General features: G+C 36.4%; 1 protein-coding gene across 2 annotated transcripts; it reads right to left on the bottom strand.

Moving 5' to 3' along the window:
- Positions 1-152: 152 nt before the first annotated feature.
- On the bottom strand, positions 153-18,958 carry acap1 (ArfGAP with coiled-coil, ankyrin repeat and PH domains 1). 2 transcript variants are annotated; one of them, XM_058780377.1, is made up of 24 exons: positions 18,295-18,958; positions 17,876-18,031; positions 15,870-15,927; positions 14,958-15,077; positions 14,201-14,254; positions 14,003-14,061; positions 13,682-13,865; positions 13,293-13,337; positions 13,068-13,163; positions 10,985-11,059; positions 10,767-10,879; positions 10,135-10,186; positions 9,097-9,197; positions 8,762-8,873; positions 7,699-7,898; positions 7,554-7,623; positions 7,341-7,435; positions 6,228-6,421; positions 4,712-4,759; positions 4,444-4,616; positions 4,234-4,343; positions 2,867-2,977; positions 2,692-2,747; positions 153-1,063 (listed from the first exon to the last, which is right to left on the bottom strand). In XM_058780377.1, the coding sequence occupies exons 2-24, from the start codon at positions 17,926-17,928 to the stop codon at positions 969-971; spliced, it is 2,274 nt and encodes a 757-aa protein (XP_058636360.1). In that variant the 5' UTR covers positions 17,929-18,031; positions 18,295-18,958; the 3' UTR covers positions 153-968. The 2 variants fall into 2 exon arrangements, with proteins under 2 accessions (XP_058636360.1, XP_058636359.1); XM_058780376.1 differs by having other exon boundaries at positions 17,876-18,957.
- Positions 18,959-19,053: the final 95 nt, after the last annotated feature.

The raw sequence follows: 19,053 nt of genomic DNA, 5'->3' as shown, positions 1-19,053 counted from the left end.
CTATTGTTCTCTTGTTATATTTTATACATGATTCTTCATCTGATCATTCTTATCTTTTATGAAGGGTTAAGGTATGAAACATCATTTAAACTAAGCATAAATAGCATTTATAAATATTTTGTATCATCGTACATGTCTTTACTGCCACTTTTTGAACACTTTACTGTGCCCTTGAATAAATAAATAAAACTAATAAAAACCCAATAAAACTACTGTGAAAAAAAATAAAAATACATCTTACAGACCCCAAACTTTGAATGGTAGTGAACAGTAGTTTGTATAAATGGTGTTTTAGGTTTTACTGCTAAATTCTCAGAAAACAAGTCGCATAATAAGAATCATTTATTTACTTAGCTACACATTCTACCGTTTTTACGGTTATTCATTTATACACGTTGTTTAGAACATTTTCAAACAGGTTTTGTTCTTATAAAAAGAGAAATACAAATTATAAAGAAAATAAAAAGAAATTTAAAAATAAAAATTATACAGGGGAACCAAGAAAACAGTGATCTCTCACCCAAAGTAACAAGTACATTCAAGTTGCATTAACACTGTGGCTCACAACATAGTGAATAAAAAGAAGAAAAGCAACTTGTTCACTGAAAATCATCTAAATGAGGAAATATTCATTGGCATCTAAATGAGATACACAGAAGCATCCGCTCCACCTCTACAGTCTGGCTTGTCTTGCTTTCATACCATTTGGAATGTAAACTTGCTCAAATGATAAATTATTAGGCTACAGAACATCTGTGAAAAGAAGAAATAACTGACAGGAAACACCAAATGACTGATGACATCCTGAAGCCTAAACCGGGATAAATACGCAAAAACCCAGATGTTCAGACCCACACTCATGTACGCCAGACAAACCAAATGAAGCAGCATTTCATTTTGCCTACTGGTGTGTGTGTGTATGTGTGTGTGTGTATTGGTGTAACATTGACATCTAGTGGTCAGGTGGATCATTTCATGTCAGCGCTACGGCGCTTAAGCTTCTCTGGATTGTTGGAAGCCATTTGGGAGAAATCCCTGAAAATGTCATGATAGGTATCATCACCTGTAGGAGGAAAGAAATACAGAGAGAAAAAATATTAGCTGAACATTGTCTGGGGAATAAGCAGCACAACATATATGCAAAACATCAGGTTGCATCCTTTACATATTTGTTGCAAGATTCTCTGTTCACATGATCACATTTTACATCTAAAACAAACAAGACTATGTATTACAATCATTCTGTATGAGAGTGAAAATTATACCCCTGTGTGTGGAAAGTGATTGAAACCTGGAGTCTAAAAGAGTTTAACAAGGTCTAAAAAGATGTTTAAATCAGCTTGTTGAGAACCACCAACACCTAGAGGAAAAGCTTTGATTTGGATTTATAATTGTACATAAGTGCAGCAGTTATGCATACATAAAAGCATAGGGAAGCAGTAAATTACCTGTAGCACGCAGTGCAGAGGACACACACTGCAAGCAGTAGACACCTGGCCACCCGTCTCAGGACATGCACATACACACGCACGCACAAACAGCAAAAACAGATTTGTATACAGAGACACAGATGGACAAACTGCCTTAAACAAGCCCCACAGCAAAACAACAGATGCAGAAAGCATAAGCACCACAAGAAAGCACACCTGTAAACATCTGGCACTGCAATAAGAGTATCAGATTCAGAGTAACAGAATCCTACTGGAAAGCCAAATATTAAAAGTGATCATAACAAATGATCACCATGAGCTAAACTTTAGACTGCATTTGCAGTTTGAAGCTTTGAATATATTTATGATGGCCAACTGTAAACGTGGGTTGAATGGTTATGATATCCCATACAATGCTAAATATTCATGCCCATCCCATAACAGCTGAATCATTTGAATTTTCTGAAGGAATTACTAGTGCTTGCAAGGCAACAACTTTAGATAAATGGTATGATTAGATAAATAATTAGACAATTTGAGAGAGAGAAGGATAGATAGACAGAATGATAGAACGGTAGATGGATGGAGCGACAGAGTGATATATAGAATGATAGATAGATAGACAGATGACTTGCAAGCTCTGTAATGACTGGCTGTGGAGTTTATCCTTTACAAAGTTGTAATGCCTAATCAGGTCTGAATGAACATTAAATAAATCAAATATAACTTGTTAGTGGAGCAGTATTCTGATTTTGACAGACAGAGAAAAACCACTATACATTCCACTTGCGGTGTTTCTAATAGCTGAACAAACACCAGCCATACAAACAGGAGCAGATTTGTGTAAATGCAAAAGTCACATTACTCATGCAAAACCATTCTCGGTACAAACAGTACTAATACCACCTTATAAAACATACTACATAACACTTTATCAAAGCATTAGCATAGGTACTAAAAGCACTGAACAGAAGTCCGATTCATTTCTTGCTACTGATGCGTAGTGTTAATCTATTAACATTCAGTGTCTCTATACATTTTAAAGTGCTTTATCAAAGTGCTCAAATCCACATACTGTCCTTTCTTTTTTTAAATTCTCTGTTGAGCTCAGCTTTCAATTTTAAATTTACAGTCGGTTAATTCTGACCACCTGGTGCCCGACCACTGAGATGGTTCTTGATAGTTTGAAAGCTTTTCTTAGTGTGTCCAATCACAGACCCAGTCCCGCCCCCCCCACCAGAGCCCCGCCCCTCAGAATGACCTGATGGAGTGCCATCCATCTCCCGCATCTCCTTGTTCATCTTGGCTATCCGGAGTCTAGGAGGAAAAGCACAGTGAATGATATGTTAATTGAGTTATTAGCAGGAAGCACCTCATCAAATGTACTGTAAGCTAATTAGTGTCCTTTTCAGCTGATACTCTCTAAGACTACTTACAGCGTGACGATGTCAGCATTGGCGTTATCTATGGCAATGCCGATTGGGTCCTTGTCATCAGTGTCTTTTGCGTTGTAGTCCGCTCCTCTCTTAAGAAACAGACACACCAACCTACGACAACACAGAGAAACGTTTGAGTAACATGACTGTACATGTATAACAGCAACACTGAGTATTGATACGGATTTGATTCAGTTCGTGAGTCATTTTTTAAATTCTGATTTCATATAGGTTTCATTCGATTCGGATTCATTTGGACATACAGTATAATGTCCAATTTGCTTACATATGAAAAAAATTCTAAGGGACCTTCAAAATCGGTACATTACAAAAATATTGATTTTTAAAATTACTAACAGGGCCTAACTATGCAGTACATTTTCTGTTATTTTCATTTTGTACTTTAATAGATAATAATCAACAACCAAAAACTGCTCTGTGGACACTAACTAAAGTAAAAATGAAATTGTATTTCTTATGTAAAACTGTCAATATAATATGTAATATGTAAATTATTATTAAATGATGAACTGCAGTTAAAAAGTATAAAAAGTTTGTTTGTGTGGTTGCACCATATGTTTTTTATTCACAAAAAAATCATTTAAGAGAGTCATTCAATGAATCAGACTACACTAGTAATGCTATATTATTGTGCTTTTATGTCTCATATTCTATCAAATAAATATTAAGGCATGCATTTAAATGATCTTCTTCAGTTTTTATTTCTTTAAGTCTTTTTATATATATATATATATATATATATATATGGTTAGTTGACAAAGAAAAATTGGACTGTGTCCTATGGTGTGACATAGCAAAAATGTAAAAAAAAAAAAAAAATGTAACATACAAATAACATGAGAAAAATGTATCTTCATTCTTAGCATGAGAGAGGTTTATCTTCAATGTTAGAGGGTTTTTTTTTAATACATTTTTCCGTCACACTATAGGACACGTTGATACATCAACTACCCATATATATATATATATATATATATATATATATATATATATATATATATATATATATATATATATATATATATATATATATATATATATATAAATAACAGGGCCCAAACAGTGCAGTTCATTTTCTATAATTTCATTTTTGTACTTTATCAGATGGTGGTACATAAATGTATGATATTTTGCAACAAGGCTTTAGATTCAGCTGCAATATCATATATTCAACAGCAGGGTGCACCACTGCTGAAAAGTGTTGCAGGAAACACTGACAGAGTGTAAAAGATCAATCTTAGGATTTTAAGAATCAGTATTGCAATTGTTAAAATGAAGAATAATCAGAAAAACTACTTTTTTTTTTTTTTTTTTTTACCCAGCCCTAGTATCTAAGCCTGTGTTACCCTGTATGTCCCAGTATGGTAGCATGGTGTAGTGGCCCCCTCCCGTTTGAGTCCACCTGGTTAACATTAGCACCGTTCTGTAGGAGAAACTCACAGGCTGCCAAGGAATTCTGCAGAGAGAAATACACAGTAATTACTCACTGTTACAATTATGCAACACACACTCAGATCATGAACAACGGACTCGTTCTCTTTCTCACACACACTTACAACCATAGCGGCTTGTATTAGTGGAGTTTTGCTGTCTTCAGCCACATTGACCCAGTTGACATCAGCGCCATGCGCCAGAGCGTCTGCCATGAGAGGGAAATGCTGCATTGCCGCAGATCGATAAAGCAAAGCCCCAGGATGAAGACCACTTAGATCCTCCTCTTCTTCATTATCTGTACATAGAGAGTGAGAGAGTGAGGAGGAGTTTGTATGGTCAAATGGATGTGTGAACATCATATCTGTGTGTGCATGTGTGTGTGTGTATAACCTTTATGAGAGCTGGAATTGTTCTTCATTATGTCACTTGGGTTCAGGCCTGTAGGGAAAACATCAAGCAACAGACCACTGATTAGATCCGTAGAAACTGGAAGAGACACTTATTTTCATTGTTTCAATGTCCTAGTGTCTTCATGCTCGTTTGTGTGTCACAACTACAGTTACTACAGTTTTGCATTCATTCCTATTTTTAATGCAATTTTCAGATTTACTGTATATTTCAGTTTGGTTATTGTTTATTTTTGATAGTGACAGTTTAGGTTTTATTTTATAGCCATATTTATATTTAGTTTTCATATATTTTTAAGTGATAACAGTCAAGCAATCAGTTGGGGAAGCAACAAAACTTTGTCCAATAAATTTACATTTTTTCCCCAGTCTTTTGTGACAAATACACTCACGTTTTCTATATTTATACCGAATATAGAAATTCCAGTGACCTTTTAAAATTGTATTAATTTCCATAATTTTTCCATTAACCTTTTTTAAAGACTGTACTAATTTCCATCATGACTTTTTTTTTTATTAATTACCATGACTTTCAGATTTTCCAAAGTTTAATGTCACTCTGATGCAGTATTTAATTTACTCTGAATTATTATTACCCAGCTGCATCTTCAGGATTTCAGTTGCATCATTTAAAAACAAAACCACAAGAGGATACAGTTTAATGTTGACGAAACCGACTTTGCTCAGCATACTTGTGCACTCTTGACTGCAAGCTACATGAAAGTTTGTTTATAACAGAATGCAAGGTTCTCTCTGGTGTCTGTGGTATAATTAGTGACCATCTTTGTTATCAGTATCAGTAACTTTACTGGCATCTTATTGCCATCTGCATGTAGGATGTCTTCCCCCACACAGACACACAGGTCAGGTTATTCCATGTGATTAGTATTTGAGGACTACTAAAACAGTTATTTATGTTTAGTTCGTTTTTCAACTACTGTTTTTAGTTTAGTTGCACTTTAGTTTTTCATTTACTTTACATTGAAGGAATAATTCATAATAAATGACTCATGCTCAGGCCATCCATGATGTAGGATCGGAATAAATTTGGAGAATTTTAGCATCGTTTCACTTGCTCACCAGTGGATCCACAGCAGTGAATGGGTGCCGTCAGAATGAGAGTCCAAACAGCCGATAAAAACATCATAAGTAATCCACACCACTCCAGTCCACAAGTTAACTTCTTATGAAGCAAAAATCTGCTTGGACTCTTGCTAGTGATATAACGCTAAATTTCTCCAAATCTGCTCTGGTGAAGAAACAAACTCTTCAACATCTTGAATGTTCTGAGGTTGATAAAATTTTTGGGTGAACTATTCCTTTATTTATTTTTTGTTATTTCCGTTTATTTTTTTTAACTCAATAGTTCCAATAATACAGTATGTGTTTCTATGCTGAATTGTGGAGGATAAACAAAAGATAAATACAGTTTCTTGGGCGCATGACTGTGCATGTATGTGTGTAAATTCTAGCATGTTTTTTGGCATGTGTGTGTGTACCCGCGAGTCGTGGCAGAGTGGCTCGGTTGGGTTTGGGTTTGAGGGCAGGGCGTGTGTTGGGTCTGTCCTGTGTGGTTGTTCTGTTCCGTCGGGCACTGGAGCGCCGCAGGACCGTTCCTCTACCAGTCTCCGGGAGCTTGTGGATAAATTTCTTCTCTACATATTTAGAACGAATCCACGACTCCTTATCTTGTCTGAGAAAACAGATTTATATATATATATATATATATATATATATATATATATATATATATATATATATACAGATTATATTTACAGTGATGGCCAAAATTATTAGAACACTTGTATTTTCACCAGCTAAAAATGTCAGTTATTTCTATCTTTTGCTGTAGTGTGTCAGTAAGAAATATCAGTTTACATTTCCAAATATTCATTTTGACATTAATTGTAATAATCCAGTGAGATTTTTTGCTTTTTTTAAAAAAGGAGTCTGACAACAGCCAGTGCTCCACACAGAGATCTGATCTCATCATCATCCAGTCTGTCTTTAAATCCAGAAGAACTGTGGCAACGTCTCCAAGATGCTTCAAGAGACCTACCTGCAAAGCTACCTGAAAAACTATGTGCAAGTGCACCAAGGGCAAAAGCTGCTTTATACACAAAGGATGTTCACACCAAATGTTGATTTAATTTAGTTAATTGATAAAGAAAATCTATTTATGACATTATTTTTTGACAGCATTTTTACACAAGTGCCTAAAACTTTTAACAGTACTGTAGCTTTGCAGGTAGGTTTCCTGAAGCATCTTGGAGACGTTGCCACAGTTCTCAGTTTGTTCCGTTTCTTCATGTCACTCCAGACAGACTGGATGATGATCAGATCAGATCTCTGTGTGGAGCACTGGCTGTTGTCAGACTCTTTGTGCAAACACAAATCTCACTGGATTATTACAATTAATGGCAAAATGAAGGTTTGGAAATGTAAACTGATATTTCCTACTGACACACATCAGCAAAGGATAGAAATAACTGACTTAAAAGCATTTTTTAGCTGCTGAAAATACTAGTGCTCTAATCATTTTGGCCACCACTGTAATTATAAACACATTTATTTGGTTTTCTGTGATTACTATATATAAACGCCTACTGTACCTTGGACTAGAGGGATGAGGCTTCTTGATTGTGATCTCATCAATACGCGCCTCGTAGATCTTGTTAATGGCTGCGTTTCCTAACTCACACATGAGCTAGAAAGAGCAATATGGACAAAAAGAGAAAATGTGAAAAAAAATTGTAACTAGTCAAAGTGCATGTTTAAAAAATGTGTCTAATACATGAACATATGAGCATGACGTCCATTCTTACTTTGATGAGCTCTGGCTCCCATGAGTCCAGCGTCAGGGATCGTACTTTCGAGAAGTGGACACCTAAACTCCTGCAAACACAAAAACCGATTCAGATGCATGTTCATGTGATACATTATATAATTCTGTGTGTGTATGTGTGTTACCTGTGTATGCCAGAGCAGGTAATGCACAGTGTGATGCCCAGATTGATAGAGGCCCAGTCGGGTCCAGGCTCCCCGCAGTCACAGCACTGCCCATTCCCTGAGATGGCCTGCACCTCCTCCAGAGCCTCCCGACCAGACGGTTCCGGCTCCCCTGCACTCAAACGCACACTTCCCGCAGACACTGAGCTACAGCGATCTCTCTGTTTAACACACACACACACACACACATCCTTTTATAACACTCACATTTATGTCCTTCATTAAAATATAGCATTTTACCTAATTCTGCTTAATTCAGCACACTTTTGGGCATGAGTGTGTAAGTGGAAACTTATAAATTGTTTAATCTAAAAATAAGAAGTAATATTTATTACATACATGTTTAAAAATAAATAATAAATTGTAAATAAAAAAATTAAGCAAATCTAACATTAAATGCTGCACCTACTGTACCTCTGACTTAAAATCATACAAAAAAAAAATTGAAATAAAAATTATTTTATATTAGATTATATATAAAAGAATGAATATTCTTTAAAGAATAGGGGTAATGTTGGGGTTTACAAAAATTCACAGTAATCAATATTACTGTAATTTTAAAATTTAATTAAACATTTAAATTAAAAAGGTAAAATAAAAAATGTGACAAAATATGTAAGTGCTTTTCCCTTTTTCTCATAATAGTGTAGTTTGATTAACATTTACACTGCAAGGCTAAAGGCACAAGTTTAATATCTTTTAATATATGTGTGTGATTTATTTGCCCCACCAGTTTACATTCACTTAAGACAAAAAGACTGTGCTGCCAAGACGCAAGGTATTCTGACCAAGAAGCACATTTGACCATAGCAAAATATGATTATTCACAGAGCATACGTCTAAATATGCATGTGAGTGCTGCAGACAGTACTAACAATACTGTAGAAAAATTGTTATCGTTACATCAATATTTACCTTAGTGTAGACATGGTGCTTCTGACATACCTAGCCTGTAGTAATATAGTCTATGGTACTGCATGTCTACAGTTAGGTGTTTAGTTAAATGTGAATGTGCGTGACATACAGGGCCAAGATTGTCATCTCTTCTGTCCTGGAATGCTGAGGCGATGCTGTTCTGGACAGCGCTGATCCAGCTTTGCTGCTGTCGCTCTGAATCAGCCTGTAATAAACAGCTCCTACACAAACACACACATACAGAGATCCAGTCATTTGGAGCATGGGCGGGTTATGCACAGACTTGTCTAAATGCAAAATAACATATTTACAGGACTGTTTACAATCTAAATACAGCCAGAACCCGAACACAGGAATCAGAAAAATGTTGCATGCTCAAAAATACACATACACATTATATTCCAGTTCTGGCAGATTTGTGTACAGACACACAGAGAGACTCACTTGGAGGGAGAGACGACCTCAAAGCAGAATCGTCTGTCTTGTTCACTCCAAGGCTTCACTGTGCATAAACGCAAGTCCTCCACAACAACAGTGATCTGCTCCTGATACAGAGAGACAGAGAGCTTGTTTAAATAAAACAAATGTGTTCTGCATGTGTGGTGTATAATGTCACCAAAAAAAGAGAACAATTAAAATAGCTTCTCAATTCTCTATAAATTTCCAATTTCCCAACATTTCGTCTGTGGTTTGTGGGTGTGTAAACGCATCAGTATGTGTGTGTGAATCGATGTGTCATTACTGATAAGCCCCGTTCAGACTACACGATTTTTTTGTCGGTTACGACAGTCACTGTGTCAGATTATGCGATTTTGACTCATAAAATCTTGTGTCGTGAGCAAGAAACATGTCAGACTATACGATGCTGCCCGATCATTCATCGCATGCTGTCATTAACGACGTGCGTGATGTTATCGGACAAACAAACAATGGCTAGCAAACAGAGTGTTTTGCCCTGTCTTGTCATCAAAAAAAAAACCTGACAATGGACACAAATCTGGATGGCATGGACTGTCAAAGAGAACCGAGGTAAAATAGTTTTTATTTCACCTTTTTATAGCATCATAAATGCAGGAGTATTGTTGCCGTTGCTCTACGAACATTTCCTCCATTGTAAAATTACACCTAGCAAGACCGATACTATTGTCTACCTTTTGTTTCGGCATGTTTGAAGGCTTGTACAAAGGCGCTTCTGTGCTCCTATTGGCCAGTGTCACAGATGTGATGGAACTTGTCATGTACGACGGACAAAAAATTAAACATGCTAGTCTTTCTGTGTTGACATCGTGAAGTGTCACAGAGGTGTCGTGCACTATGACACACTACACGAGATGAAACGATTGAATCGTGCGTCCCGACACCCATTGTCGTTTACGAATTCCCACAACTCCCTACGTCAAGCAGATCGTGGCAAAATCGGGCTGAACGGGGCTTTTTTAGTTAATGCTATGTTATCCTTGTGTTAAACAATGTGATACTTACATTATGTTTCTTTTGGTAAACCAACTGGTTCTTCTGAATGGAGAACCAGCGCCTACAGTATGAACACACACACAGACACACACATCATGGCCATGCAAGATATTAATAATGCAGTCAGACTATGATTGTAATTCATCTCAGAACTCACAGGCTCTCAAATCACACTCAAAGAACAAATGTGCAAATTGGAAAGAGTCAGAAGAGCAAACATATCTACTACAGGAAACCATCGGTGTAAAATATAAATGTAAAACTATATGCCAATGAATGAAATAAAATTATATTGAATTTAAAAGAAAAATTGTTTTCAAATGGGCTAATTCAGTCACAAATAACTGCATGAAGAGAGACTGAGAAACACTAGTACTTGCTCACAAAGTTGCATATAAAATTATTACTTATAAAATAAAACAATTGTCATTTATTACAGCTTTAAAGATATTGCTAAAGAAATGAATGAATAATAAGTACATTACATATATTTTTGTATTAATTTCTTAATTCATTTAGTTTAATGTTTGTAATATAATTGCTTTGCTTGTTAAATAAATTCATGTATTAATTTTAATTATTTGTTTTACAATAATGTTAATATTTCTGTGATTGAATCACAAATTGCTGGAGTGCTGTACCTGCTCCATGTTTTGAAAGCATTGCTGGCTCTCTTGTACAGGTAACCTTCCATCGCGATGCCATTGGGTGCATCTGGGCTGAAGTCCATTATGGAGTCATCATATGACACATCCTACAGACAGACACACAAATATATCTTCCCTTAGATGCATGTATAGTGTCTTTGTGTACAGATACAATGGTATGTGTGTGTGTGTGAGAGAGAGAGCCTTACTACCTTTTTCTTGACAGCACCAAGGCTCTGCTCCATATCCCTTTTCTCTCTTGCAGAATTCAGGACTAGTTGAGTATACTAGAGAAAAAGAGGAGAAAATGGCAATCATATTTTACATTTCAGTCTTGTATTTGTGTCTAAATCAAAGTCATACGGGCGATGTTCACACCACAGTAGGCCCAATTTCTGTGTGTGTGTGTGTGTGTGTGTGGATGAAGTACAACAAGCAAAAGTCACAGTGACTGACATTTTAAATTCTGACCTGGGTCACTTTGTTATATGTAGAAATAAACCAGATTCTAATCAGATATTTGCATTGTGGAAAGTCAAGTTGGAATGAAGTTATTTGATTTTACATCAATCTAATTTTCATCATAACTGCAAGCTTGATTTGTCTCCAATGTGACCTTTAAATAAAACTAATCATGAATTGAGCTATTGAAGAATTGCACAGAAAGGTGTGCAATAAATAAAATATACTTACATTTTAAATAAATTTACATTCTAAAGTGTGTGTATTTTTTTCAATTTACATTTGTTACACACAGTATATATAAAATTAAATTACAAGTTTTATGTGTGTTACAATGGTAATTTACGCATGCAGTCAAAGAAACATTGCCTGTTTAGACAACTATCTTATACTAATTTAAACATCATGTGACAACCTCACAAACATCAGGTTTGAGCTGAAAATCAGAATTGGACATGTGAACGTAATAGGATAGAAAATCCTGAAAAGATGGAAACTCTTTGAGACTGAGGTTTGGAACATTTAACTAGATCTCAGAATGGAAGTTTAATTGCATATCATACAATTATAAACACATGCACGGTGGCTCAGTCTAAATCCCCACTGCTGCGTATAGTTATTATGTGACTTTTCCAGTCAAGAGTTGTGATGATAAGTCTGCTATAATTGTAGTCTATCTGGGGTGCGGCGAGTTTTTGGACCACAGTTAGAGTGAAGAGTCAAAGTGCACGTCACTCAGGGCTGAACTGAATGAGAAAGGATGTAAGACATGCTGGCACTTGCTCAACTTCCTGACCTATATCAAGAAGAGGTCATGAAGATCACCTCCACCTTCGCTTGTTATCTTCCACGGACTTTCCTGTTCTCTCCCCCTCTCTTTTCCACTCCCTGTTGCCACTTCATCAAAACACTACATTTCCTTTTGTCTTGGTTCTCTATCACTAAATCTGTAAAAACATCTTTAAATCGCAGCCAGCTCTGATTTTATTCCAACAACGTTTCCATCTTCTCGTTTTCAATCTGTATATGCTCTAAAGAACATCGCTACTATGAATAGGCACTAGAGATCTCTCTTTGACATTTGTCTTGCTAAGCTTTTCACCATTTCCTGTGCTTACAGGAAGCTATGAGCAGGTTTTGTGGTTTTCGCAGGCCAGTAGAAGGTGAGTAAGTTTCCTGTCTAAAACTTCTACATTTCAACATTATGCTCCTCAGTAACATCAAGTCATTACTTTGTCAAAACATTTTTGCAAAAAAAAAAGTACCTTCAACAGCTTTTAATCATCAAATGAACAGTTTCTGATCTTGTCGGTAGAATTAAAAGAACAAAGATATTAGCAGATCTTAGAATTTGCATGTGACTTAAGTCCACAAACTGCAGCTGGTGTTTGGTTATAGTCTTGAAATGTTTTGAGCTGTTTTTCAGGCAATTTTACAGTTCTGCAAGCACAGAAGTGTTTGCCAACACACAATACCCGTGTGTGATAAATACTGTTTCCTGTTGTTGCTCACTCTGGCAGAAAACTTCCTGTCATGATGGGCCATCATGTGATCTCTGAATGTACCATCACATTCCTGTCAGTAGACCTTCTGTCCTCTTTTTCAATTCAAATTTTACACTTCTGATTTTTTTTTACTTTACAAAATGATCAATTCGATATGTTTCCCCCTCAAAGTAACACTTGCATTTGTCCTAATTGGTACTTCACACTTTTCCTTTCCTTCCTCTTTTTTCAGTCATGTGTCCAAGCAGCTTTACACACTTTTGACATGCATATTAGCTGATCGATAGCTAGACGAATGGATAGACAGACTGACAGACACATTTCTTACCTCCTCACTCAGTTGCTTGCGGTAGCTTTCCAGTTCTGTGAGTGACTGGTAGCCTTGCTGGAAGAACAAAGCCTGGGACTCCATAAGAGAAAGCATCTGACACGCATTCACACAGAAGACAAACACACAAGCGAGAATGACTTTAAGTTACCATTCAGTCCTGATCATTATAAGAAGATTCCTCATACAGATTATATACAGTATATATTACATTATGACACATACCGCCATTAGAATTTCAGTCTTCTTCCTGGACTCAATGACATTAATCTAAAGTTAGGAGGAAAGAGAATGCCAATAATATATCTTGGTATACAAAACAAATACTGTATGATTTTCATTGCATTAAATAATAAATCAAATCTGCAAACAATTGGTATGTGATAACCAGAAAATGGCATAATACTGTTTTCTTTTTCATTTTGAACAATATCTGCAGTGTTGTTTTATAGCTTACACCCTAATATATTTTTTTGCATTTTTTGTAAAAGTGTGTTCAGATAAATGCCAGTTAGTTTGATACTGTACTACAGTATATGATGCAAAGATATTTATAGATTTAAATGTGACTCAAGAGTCCAAATACATTCTTAGGCCACTGTATATGTTTGTACCTGCAGCACATAGTCCAGTGCCCCTGATCTGAAGGCTCTGCGTGCGTTCAGGAGGTTATTGCTGGCTTCTTCCACCTCGTGCTGTTTTCCGCGTGGTGCCTGTGCGTTCCTGCTCAGTGCCGTCTCCAGGTTCTCACTGCTACGCTCAAACTCCTTCCGTACATCCTTAAAACGCTTCACATCCCTTCAGGAGAGATACAGTAGAGAAGAAGTTAATAGTTGCAATAATAAATGGAAAAAGTGTATGAGATTTATAGAGAATAGAAGATTTGATACAGAAAATGTGCCTTAGTGAAGAGGCAGAGGAAGAAAACACCTTACTCTTTCACAAAATTCTGTAGCTTCAACTTCACAGACTTTTGTGTGGTTTCAATCACCTCCTGTGGGGAGAGACATCATTAATGGAATGGGACACAAGCCAGAAGAAAAGTAAAAACAGGAACAGGATCTCCAGAGAGATTGTTGGCACATTGGTCACCAGTAGTAACAGTAAAAGTAAAAAGAAAGAACTCGACTCACCTCTTGAGCAGTGACAATGTCTGACAGCTTTTTAGAAAACTTTTCTAAACATTCCTGAAAGAAAGAAGTGCAGCCTCTATAAGGATTCTATCAACTTTCAATCATTTTCAACTCATATAACTACAAAGGATCTTCATTTTCCAAGTAGAAGTATTGTTCATTCTTAGTTCATGTTAACTAATGTTATTGTACAGTGTTACCTGTTATTTTGACCAACTGTCATTTAATGCTCTAAATGACAACATTTTATTTAAAATTCGGAAGAAACGTCATAAGTAGTTCGCAGAATAAAACTAAAATTATGTTTTACACAAACACATAGCTATAAATTGAAAATCCAGTGAAACTGATCATTTTCCAGCGGTCTCTTTATTTTTTCCCATGTTTTCTTTATTCATAATGTCTAGGTACACATATGTTCTGTTCTGTTAGCACTTACAATAGTATTTTCAAATCTTTGTCTCAAACGCTTCCAACCTCTATGAGACCATCACACATCTTCACATCCCATATTTTACACTACACTGGTCATTTTTGTTGTTTCTCATATTGATCTGGAATCTACTGTACAGTCACGCGTGTAATCAAAGAGTTCTGGAATTGACAATAATGTTGTATCACTTCCTTCTTATTTTGATGCTGTTGTGGGTGATCACATGTTCATTTACCATCCCAGGTATCAGCTAGCCCACGTGGGTTTTGTGTACAGTAAGTAATGCTCATTTGAAATTCGTTGCAGGACTGTTGATACACTCACCCCCATGGTTCGGTCCTCAGAACAGTGGTGTCCCAGCTCTTTGAGGCCATTTACAAAGCTCTTACTGTTCTGGCAATAGGCACGGCCTGCATCCAGCATAGTGTGGCACTGTTTCACCAACTACACAAACACAGGTTTTTTTCCAGGATGTTAAATAATGTCATGTTATTCACAACATACACATAAACCTCATGAAAACTTCAGAAACAAATTTTGTGAGCAATTGTTAAACAAAGTATCATGAGATGAATAGTGTGGTTTGAAACCGTCCAGTCTAATAAATTCAAGGGAAATTATCTTGAATTGTGGTTAAAAGCTTTTCAATTGGCAATTCCTCTTTGTAGTTCCTCTGCATAACACTATATCTCTTCACAAGACCATAGAGCGGGATACGCACGCCAGAAGAGAGGAACAATGACTTTGTTTCAATTTAGGGAATTGAGCACTGAAGGTCAAGCACATAAACCCTGCAGTAATGATATTTGGGTGTCTATTGTGTATTTATGGTGTAAGTCTAAATATGAGACTGCGTTCTGTTATGGTTTAAAACAGTAGCAGAGACTTTTTTACACATTCTGAAGAAAACGTGAGTGGGTGTGGTGCATAAACATGCAAAACTCACTGTGGACAAATAAACAGTGGCCCAAATCTCTAGATATGATGTCAATATAAGTCTACGGGATTCTTTTTTCACCTGTTTTATGTTTTATCATTCACAAGGTGCAAAGTCATAAGCTTGAGCACTTAAAGTAGTACTACTTTCATTTTTCTCCTCAACAAGCCATGTTTTGAGCTATCGATAATGTCCGTAGTAGAACGAGTTACATTCTGACATTTATGGTTTGTTCATAAGTATGAACATTAGTCAGAGTGATTCTGCACTTAATGATGAGTCTCTCAGCATTTCCTCACCTTCTCAAGTCTCGTCTCCAGCTCATTAACGTTGACCTCCACCTTCTCGATTTCTGCCCTGTTGAAACATAGCACATGCTTTTTCACACACACAACTGAAAAAAATAATGATATCCCATTTAACTTAACTCAACCTTTTAAAAACGCTACATTTGCTTGCACAAAACACAACCGAGTTAGTCAAGGGAACTATTATTATTTCATTCAGTAGGGCTGCATATATGTATTAAAATGTGGGCTTGTATTACTGAATATTTGCTTATGTGTGACAGACTTTCTCAAAGAGCACAGAGAAAAATAACTCTGATCTTTGTGGTTTCCCGCTTTCTCACATACAGTACAGACAAACAGAAATATGCTGCTTACACTCTTCAACTCAAAATTGAATGTAATTATTAACACAGAAACGGTAAATGAGAAAAATAATATTACAAAAAATGCTAAAATTATTATTTTTTTAAAATTTGCCATACTATGTGTTATTTGAGTTAAACCTGGAAAACACTGCATGATTTTTGCTCCAATTTCAATCTAGGCGAGTCGACGCTAGTTGCTGAAAGTCTGCAAAGCTGACAGATTTCACAGAAAATCGCATATGATGATCACAGACTGATTTTTTAGCTTCAGACAATGATTATATCCAGTTGGAGAATATAGCATGTTTGAGATGTCGAGACATTTTTTAAACACGTTGTTTTCACTTATGCATCTCCTAGCAAAGAGGATTGCGTGATTTTGTTGTGGTCAACATGATTTAAATCTGTCTGTGATCCTCAATCATGTAGTCTATGATGCCCAGTTTCTGTAACCGTTAACAAAGCTGGCAAGTGTATAATGCCTAGTGTTTTAGAATCTGTAATGTATTCCAGCCTTAACGTGAGCTTACATGGATGCGTATGCATCGTAAACGCACTGTTTTCATGCATAAATGTGTGTGTATTGAAGAAAAAGTTGTAGCTTCCGAAGCAATCCACCCCTAAAACACACTTCCTGTCTCCTGTTTATCATTTCAGTATCTCTCGTCTCACTTCCTGCTCCCCCACCACTACCCAGTCGTCACTTAGCAACCGGAGGCAGCCGCAGTCTGAAGTAAACTAGGCCTCGAATGTGTTCAAGCCAGTGGCCTTCTTACACCTTCATGCGAACTTTCTTTTCAGTTGCTTTCGGTGTATGAAGGTCAAAAGCGCGGCTGTATGTTTGGTGTAGATGAGTTCCACATGTTCTGTATGTTTAGATCCTCATATGACAGATGAAAAGAGATATTGTGTGTGTTTATGCAAGTAAATTTCTGAGTGGAGATGACCTAATTTTTGAACTCACTACACCCTCCGAGTCTGTTCCCTCTGCAGCCACTAAAACATGGCACTCAAACTTTCCATTATGCTGCCCACTAAAATCTACAGCCAAACCAGAGAAAGAAAGAAAGAAATTTAAAACAACATTTTATTCCTATTACAATATCCTTTAAAGAAATTATTTTCTAGACAATATACAATAGCATTACACATTCACGTAAACGGTAAAAAAGGCCATCAAAGTGAAAAAAAAAAAATTCCCCTCCTACTGTCCACAGAGCCACTTAATCATCCTCCCATTCATTCCTTCTGTATGGACCCAAGCAAATTCTTTCCAGTGCTGTGCGCTACACTAACCGTCGTGGCTACATTCGACGCTGATCTGAGATCAGTTTTAAATCAAGCACGTCTGGGCTAACACCATTAAGAAACCATTGACCTGATCCTGGAACTGCTTGGAAAGAAACCTGCTACGTCATCCCTTCAGCACATGACAGTGAAGTTTATCATTTTAATGTGGTGCACGTGACCTGTCTTTAGTAAAAAATATTGATACATAATGTACAGTCGATATTATTATTAATATTTATCATTTAGCACAATAAATCATTTTGTTATAATTATTATTATTATCATATAGTATTATTATATTATGTTGTGTTGTTAAATATTTTCAGTATGATTTTTTTGAAAAAAAAAAGAGTAGCTTACCTGAATCGCGGGGAGTCTTTCAGACATTCTTCAAAATCCAGTTTGACAGTCATTTTGGTAATTACAAAGAATACCGTCGATGCGAACAATTCTTTTAACTGTGGTGTGCCCTAATAGAGGTCCTTTACGCTGTAAACGTCCAACGCTGTGAGACCACTGGTGTTGACAACATCAGGATTCGATTAGAAAAGATTAATTAAACCAGTTGTTTCCATTGGATGGTTTCGCTATAAATATCAGTCGGGTGTTGCCTTGTGAAAGCAAAAAGCATCTTTTTCAAAACTAAACCCAAGTTGTGTTTTTCCGGTAATTCACTTTGAACGACGAGTCACAGAAATAAAATAAAATTAAAATAATTCATGAATAATATAAATATAAAAAGAACGAGTACTGGTATAAGAGAACTAAGTAAACCGTACCGATAATTATGGCCTCATCTCTTACTAAATTTTCAAGAGCACGCTTTCATTGCACGTTCCATTCTGCGCGTTTCATCCATTTATTAGTCCATAGATTCGTAGTTTATATATCGATATGTGCTTCAGCTCATCAAACGGCATGTCCGTGTAGGTTTCCCTAGAGAGACTAAACTTGTTCGCACTTCGCAGGAGAACTTTTTTTTTTTTTCGCTCTTGAATTTGCCACAGTTGGTCCACCCCCCTTCGCGCGAGCGCACTTTATTTCCGGGTTTCGGTGCACCGACAAATTAAAGCAGGCTTTAGATTAGCTGTTTTCAAGAGAGATTAACATTTATTTCGTATGCTTCTGATGTTATTACTGATTATTTATGTTTTAGGTGACCAAAGGTCTTTTACTAAAACGAATATCTTGTTTTAAGTATTTTGCTTTAGTCTTGTCTCATTGATTTCATAACGAAAAGACAAGTGAATGATTATTCCTCCACATCCCAGTTTCAGATGAAGGGTTTTTCAGGGAGTGTTCCCCATAGTTTCTAACATCACGTGTCAACAAAACCACACTGCTTTTGTCACTAAATCTGTTAGCAGTTTATCCATACTTGTCCCGGTTAAACCTGTTGTTCTTAAGAAAGCCCCACCTGACAGCAGTGAAAGCAATCAAGCCAAAACCGAAACAGAGGCAAAAGCTGCGAGTCTGAGTCAGAGATGCAAGTTTAAAATAATCCCATGCAGCAACTGTAGGCCTATTATGTCTGATAT

The sequence above is a fragment of the Onychostoma macrolepis genome, chromosome 07, assembly GCF_012432095.1.
Source record: "Onychostoma macrolepis isolate SWU-2019 chromosome 07, ASM1243209v1, whole genome shotgun sequence".
Lineage (NCBI taxonomy): Eukaryota > Metazoa > Chordata > Actinopteri > Cypriniformes > Cyprinidae > Onychostoma > Onychostoma macrolepis.
Note: the sequence above shows the minus strand (reverse complement) of the source record. Positions and strands in the feature narration are given on the sequence as shown.

What these genes read in the sequence shown, in the direction of transcription:
- acap1 (XM_058780377.1), bottom strand. Translation starts at nt 17,928, where the DNA reads ATGACTGTCAAACTGGATTTTGAAGAATGTCTGAAAGACTCCCCGCGA. An exon ending in GAGATGACAATCTTGGCCCT is followed by an intron (nt 7,899 to 8,761) that starts GTATGTCACGCA and finishes TGTGTTAAACAG; the next exon opens with AGAGATCGCTGTAGCTCAGT. An exon ending in TAATACAAGCCGCTATGGTT is followed by an intron (nt 4,344 to 4,443) that starts GTAAGTGTGTGT and finishes TTCTCTCTGCAG; the next exon opens with AATTCCTTGGCAGCCTGTGA.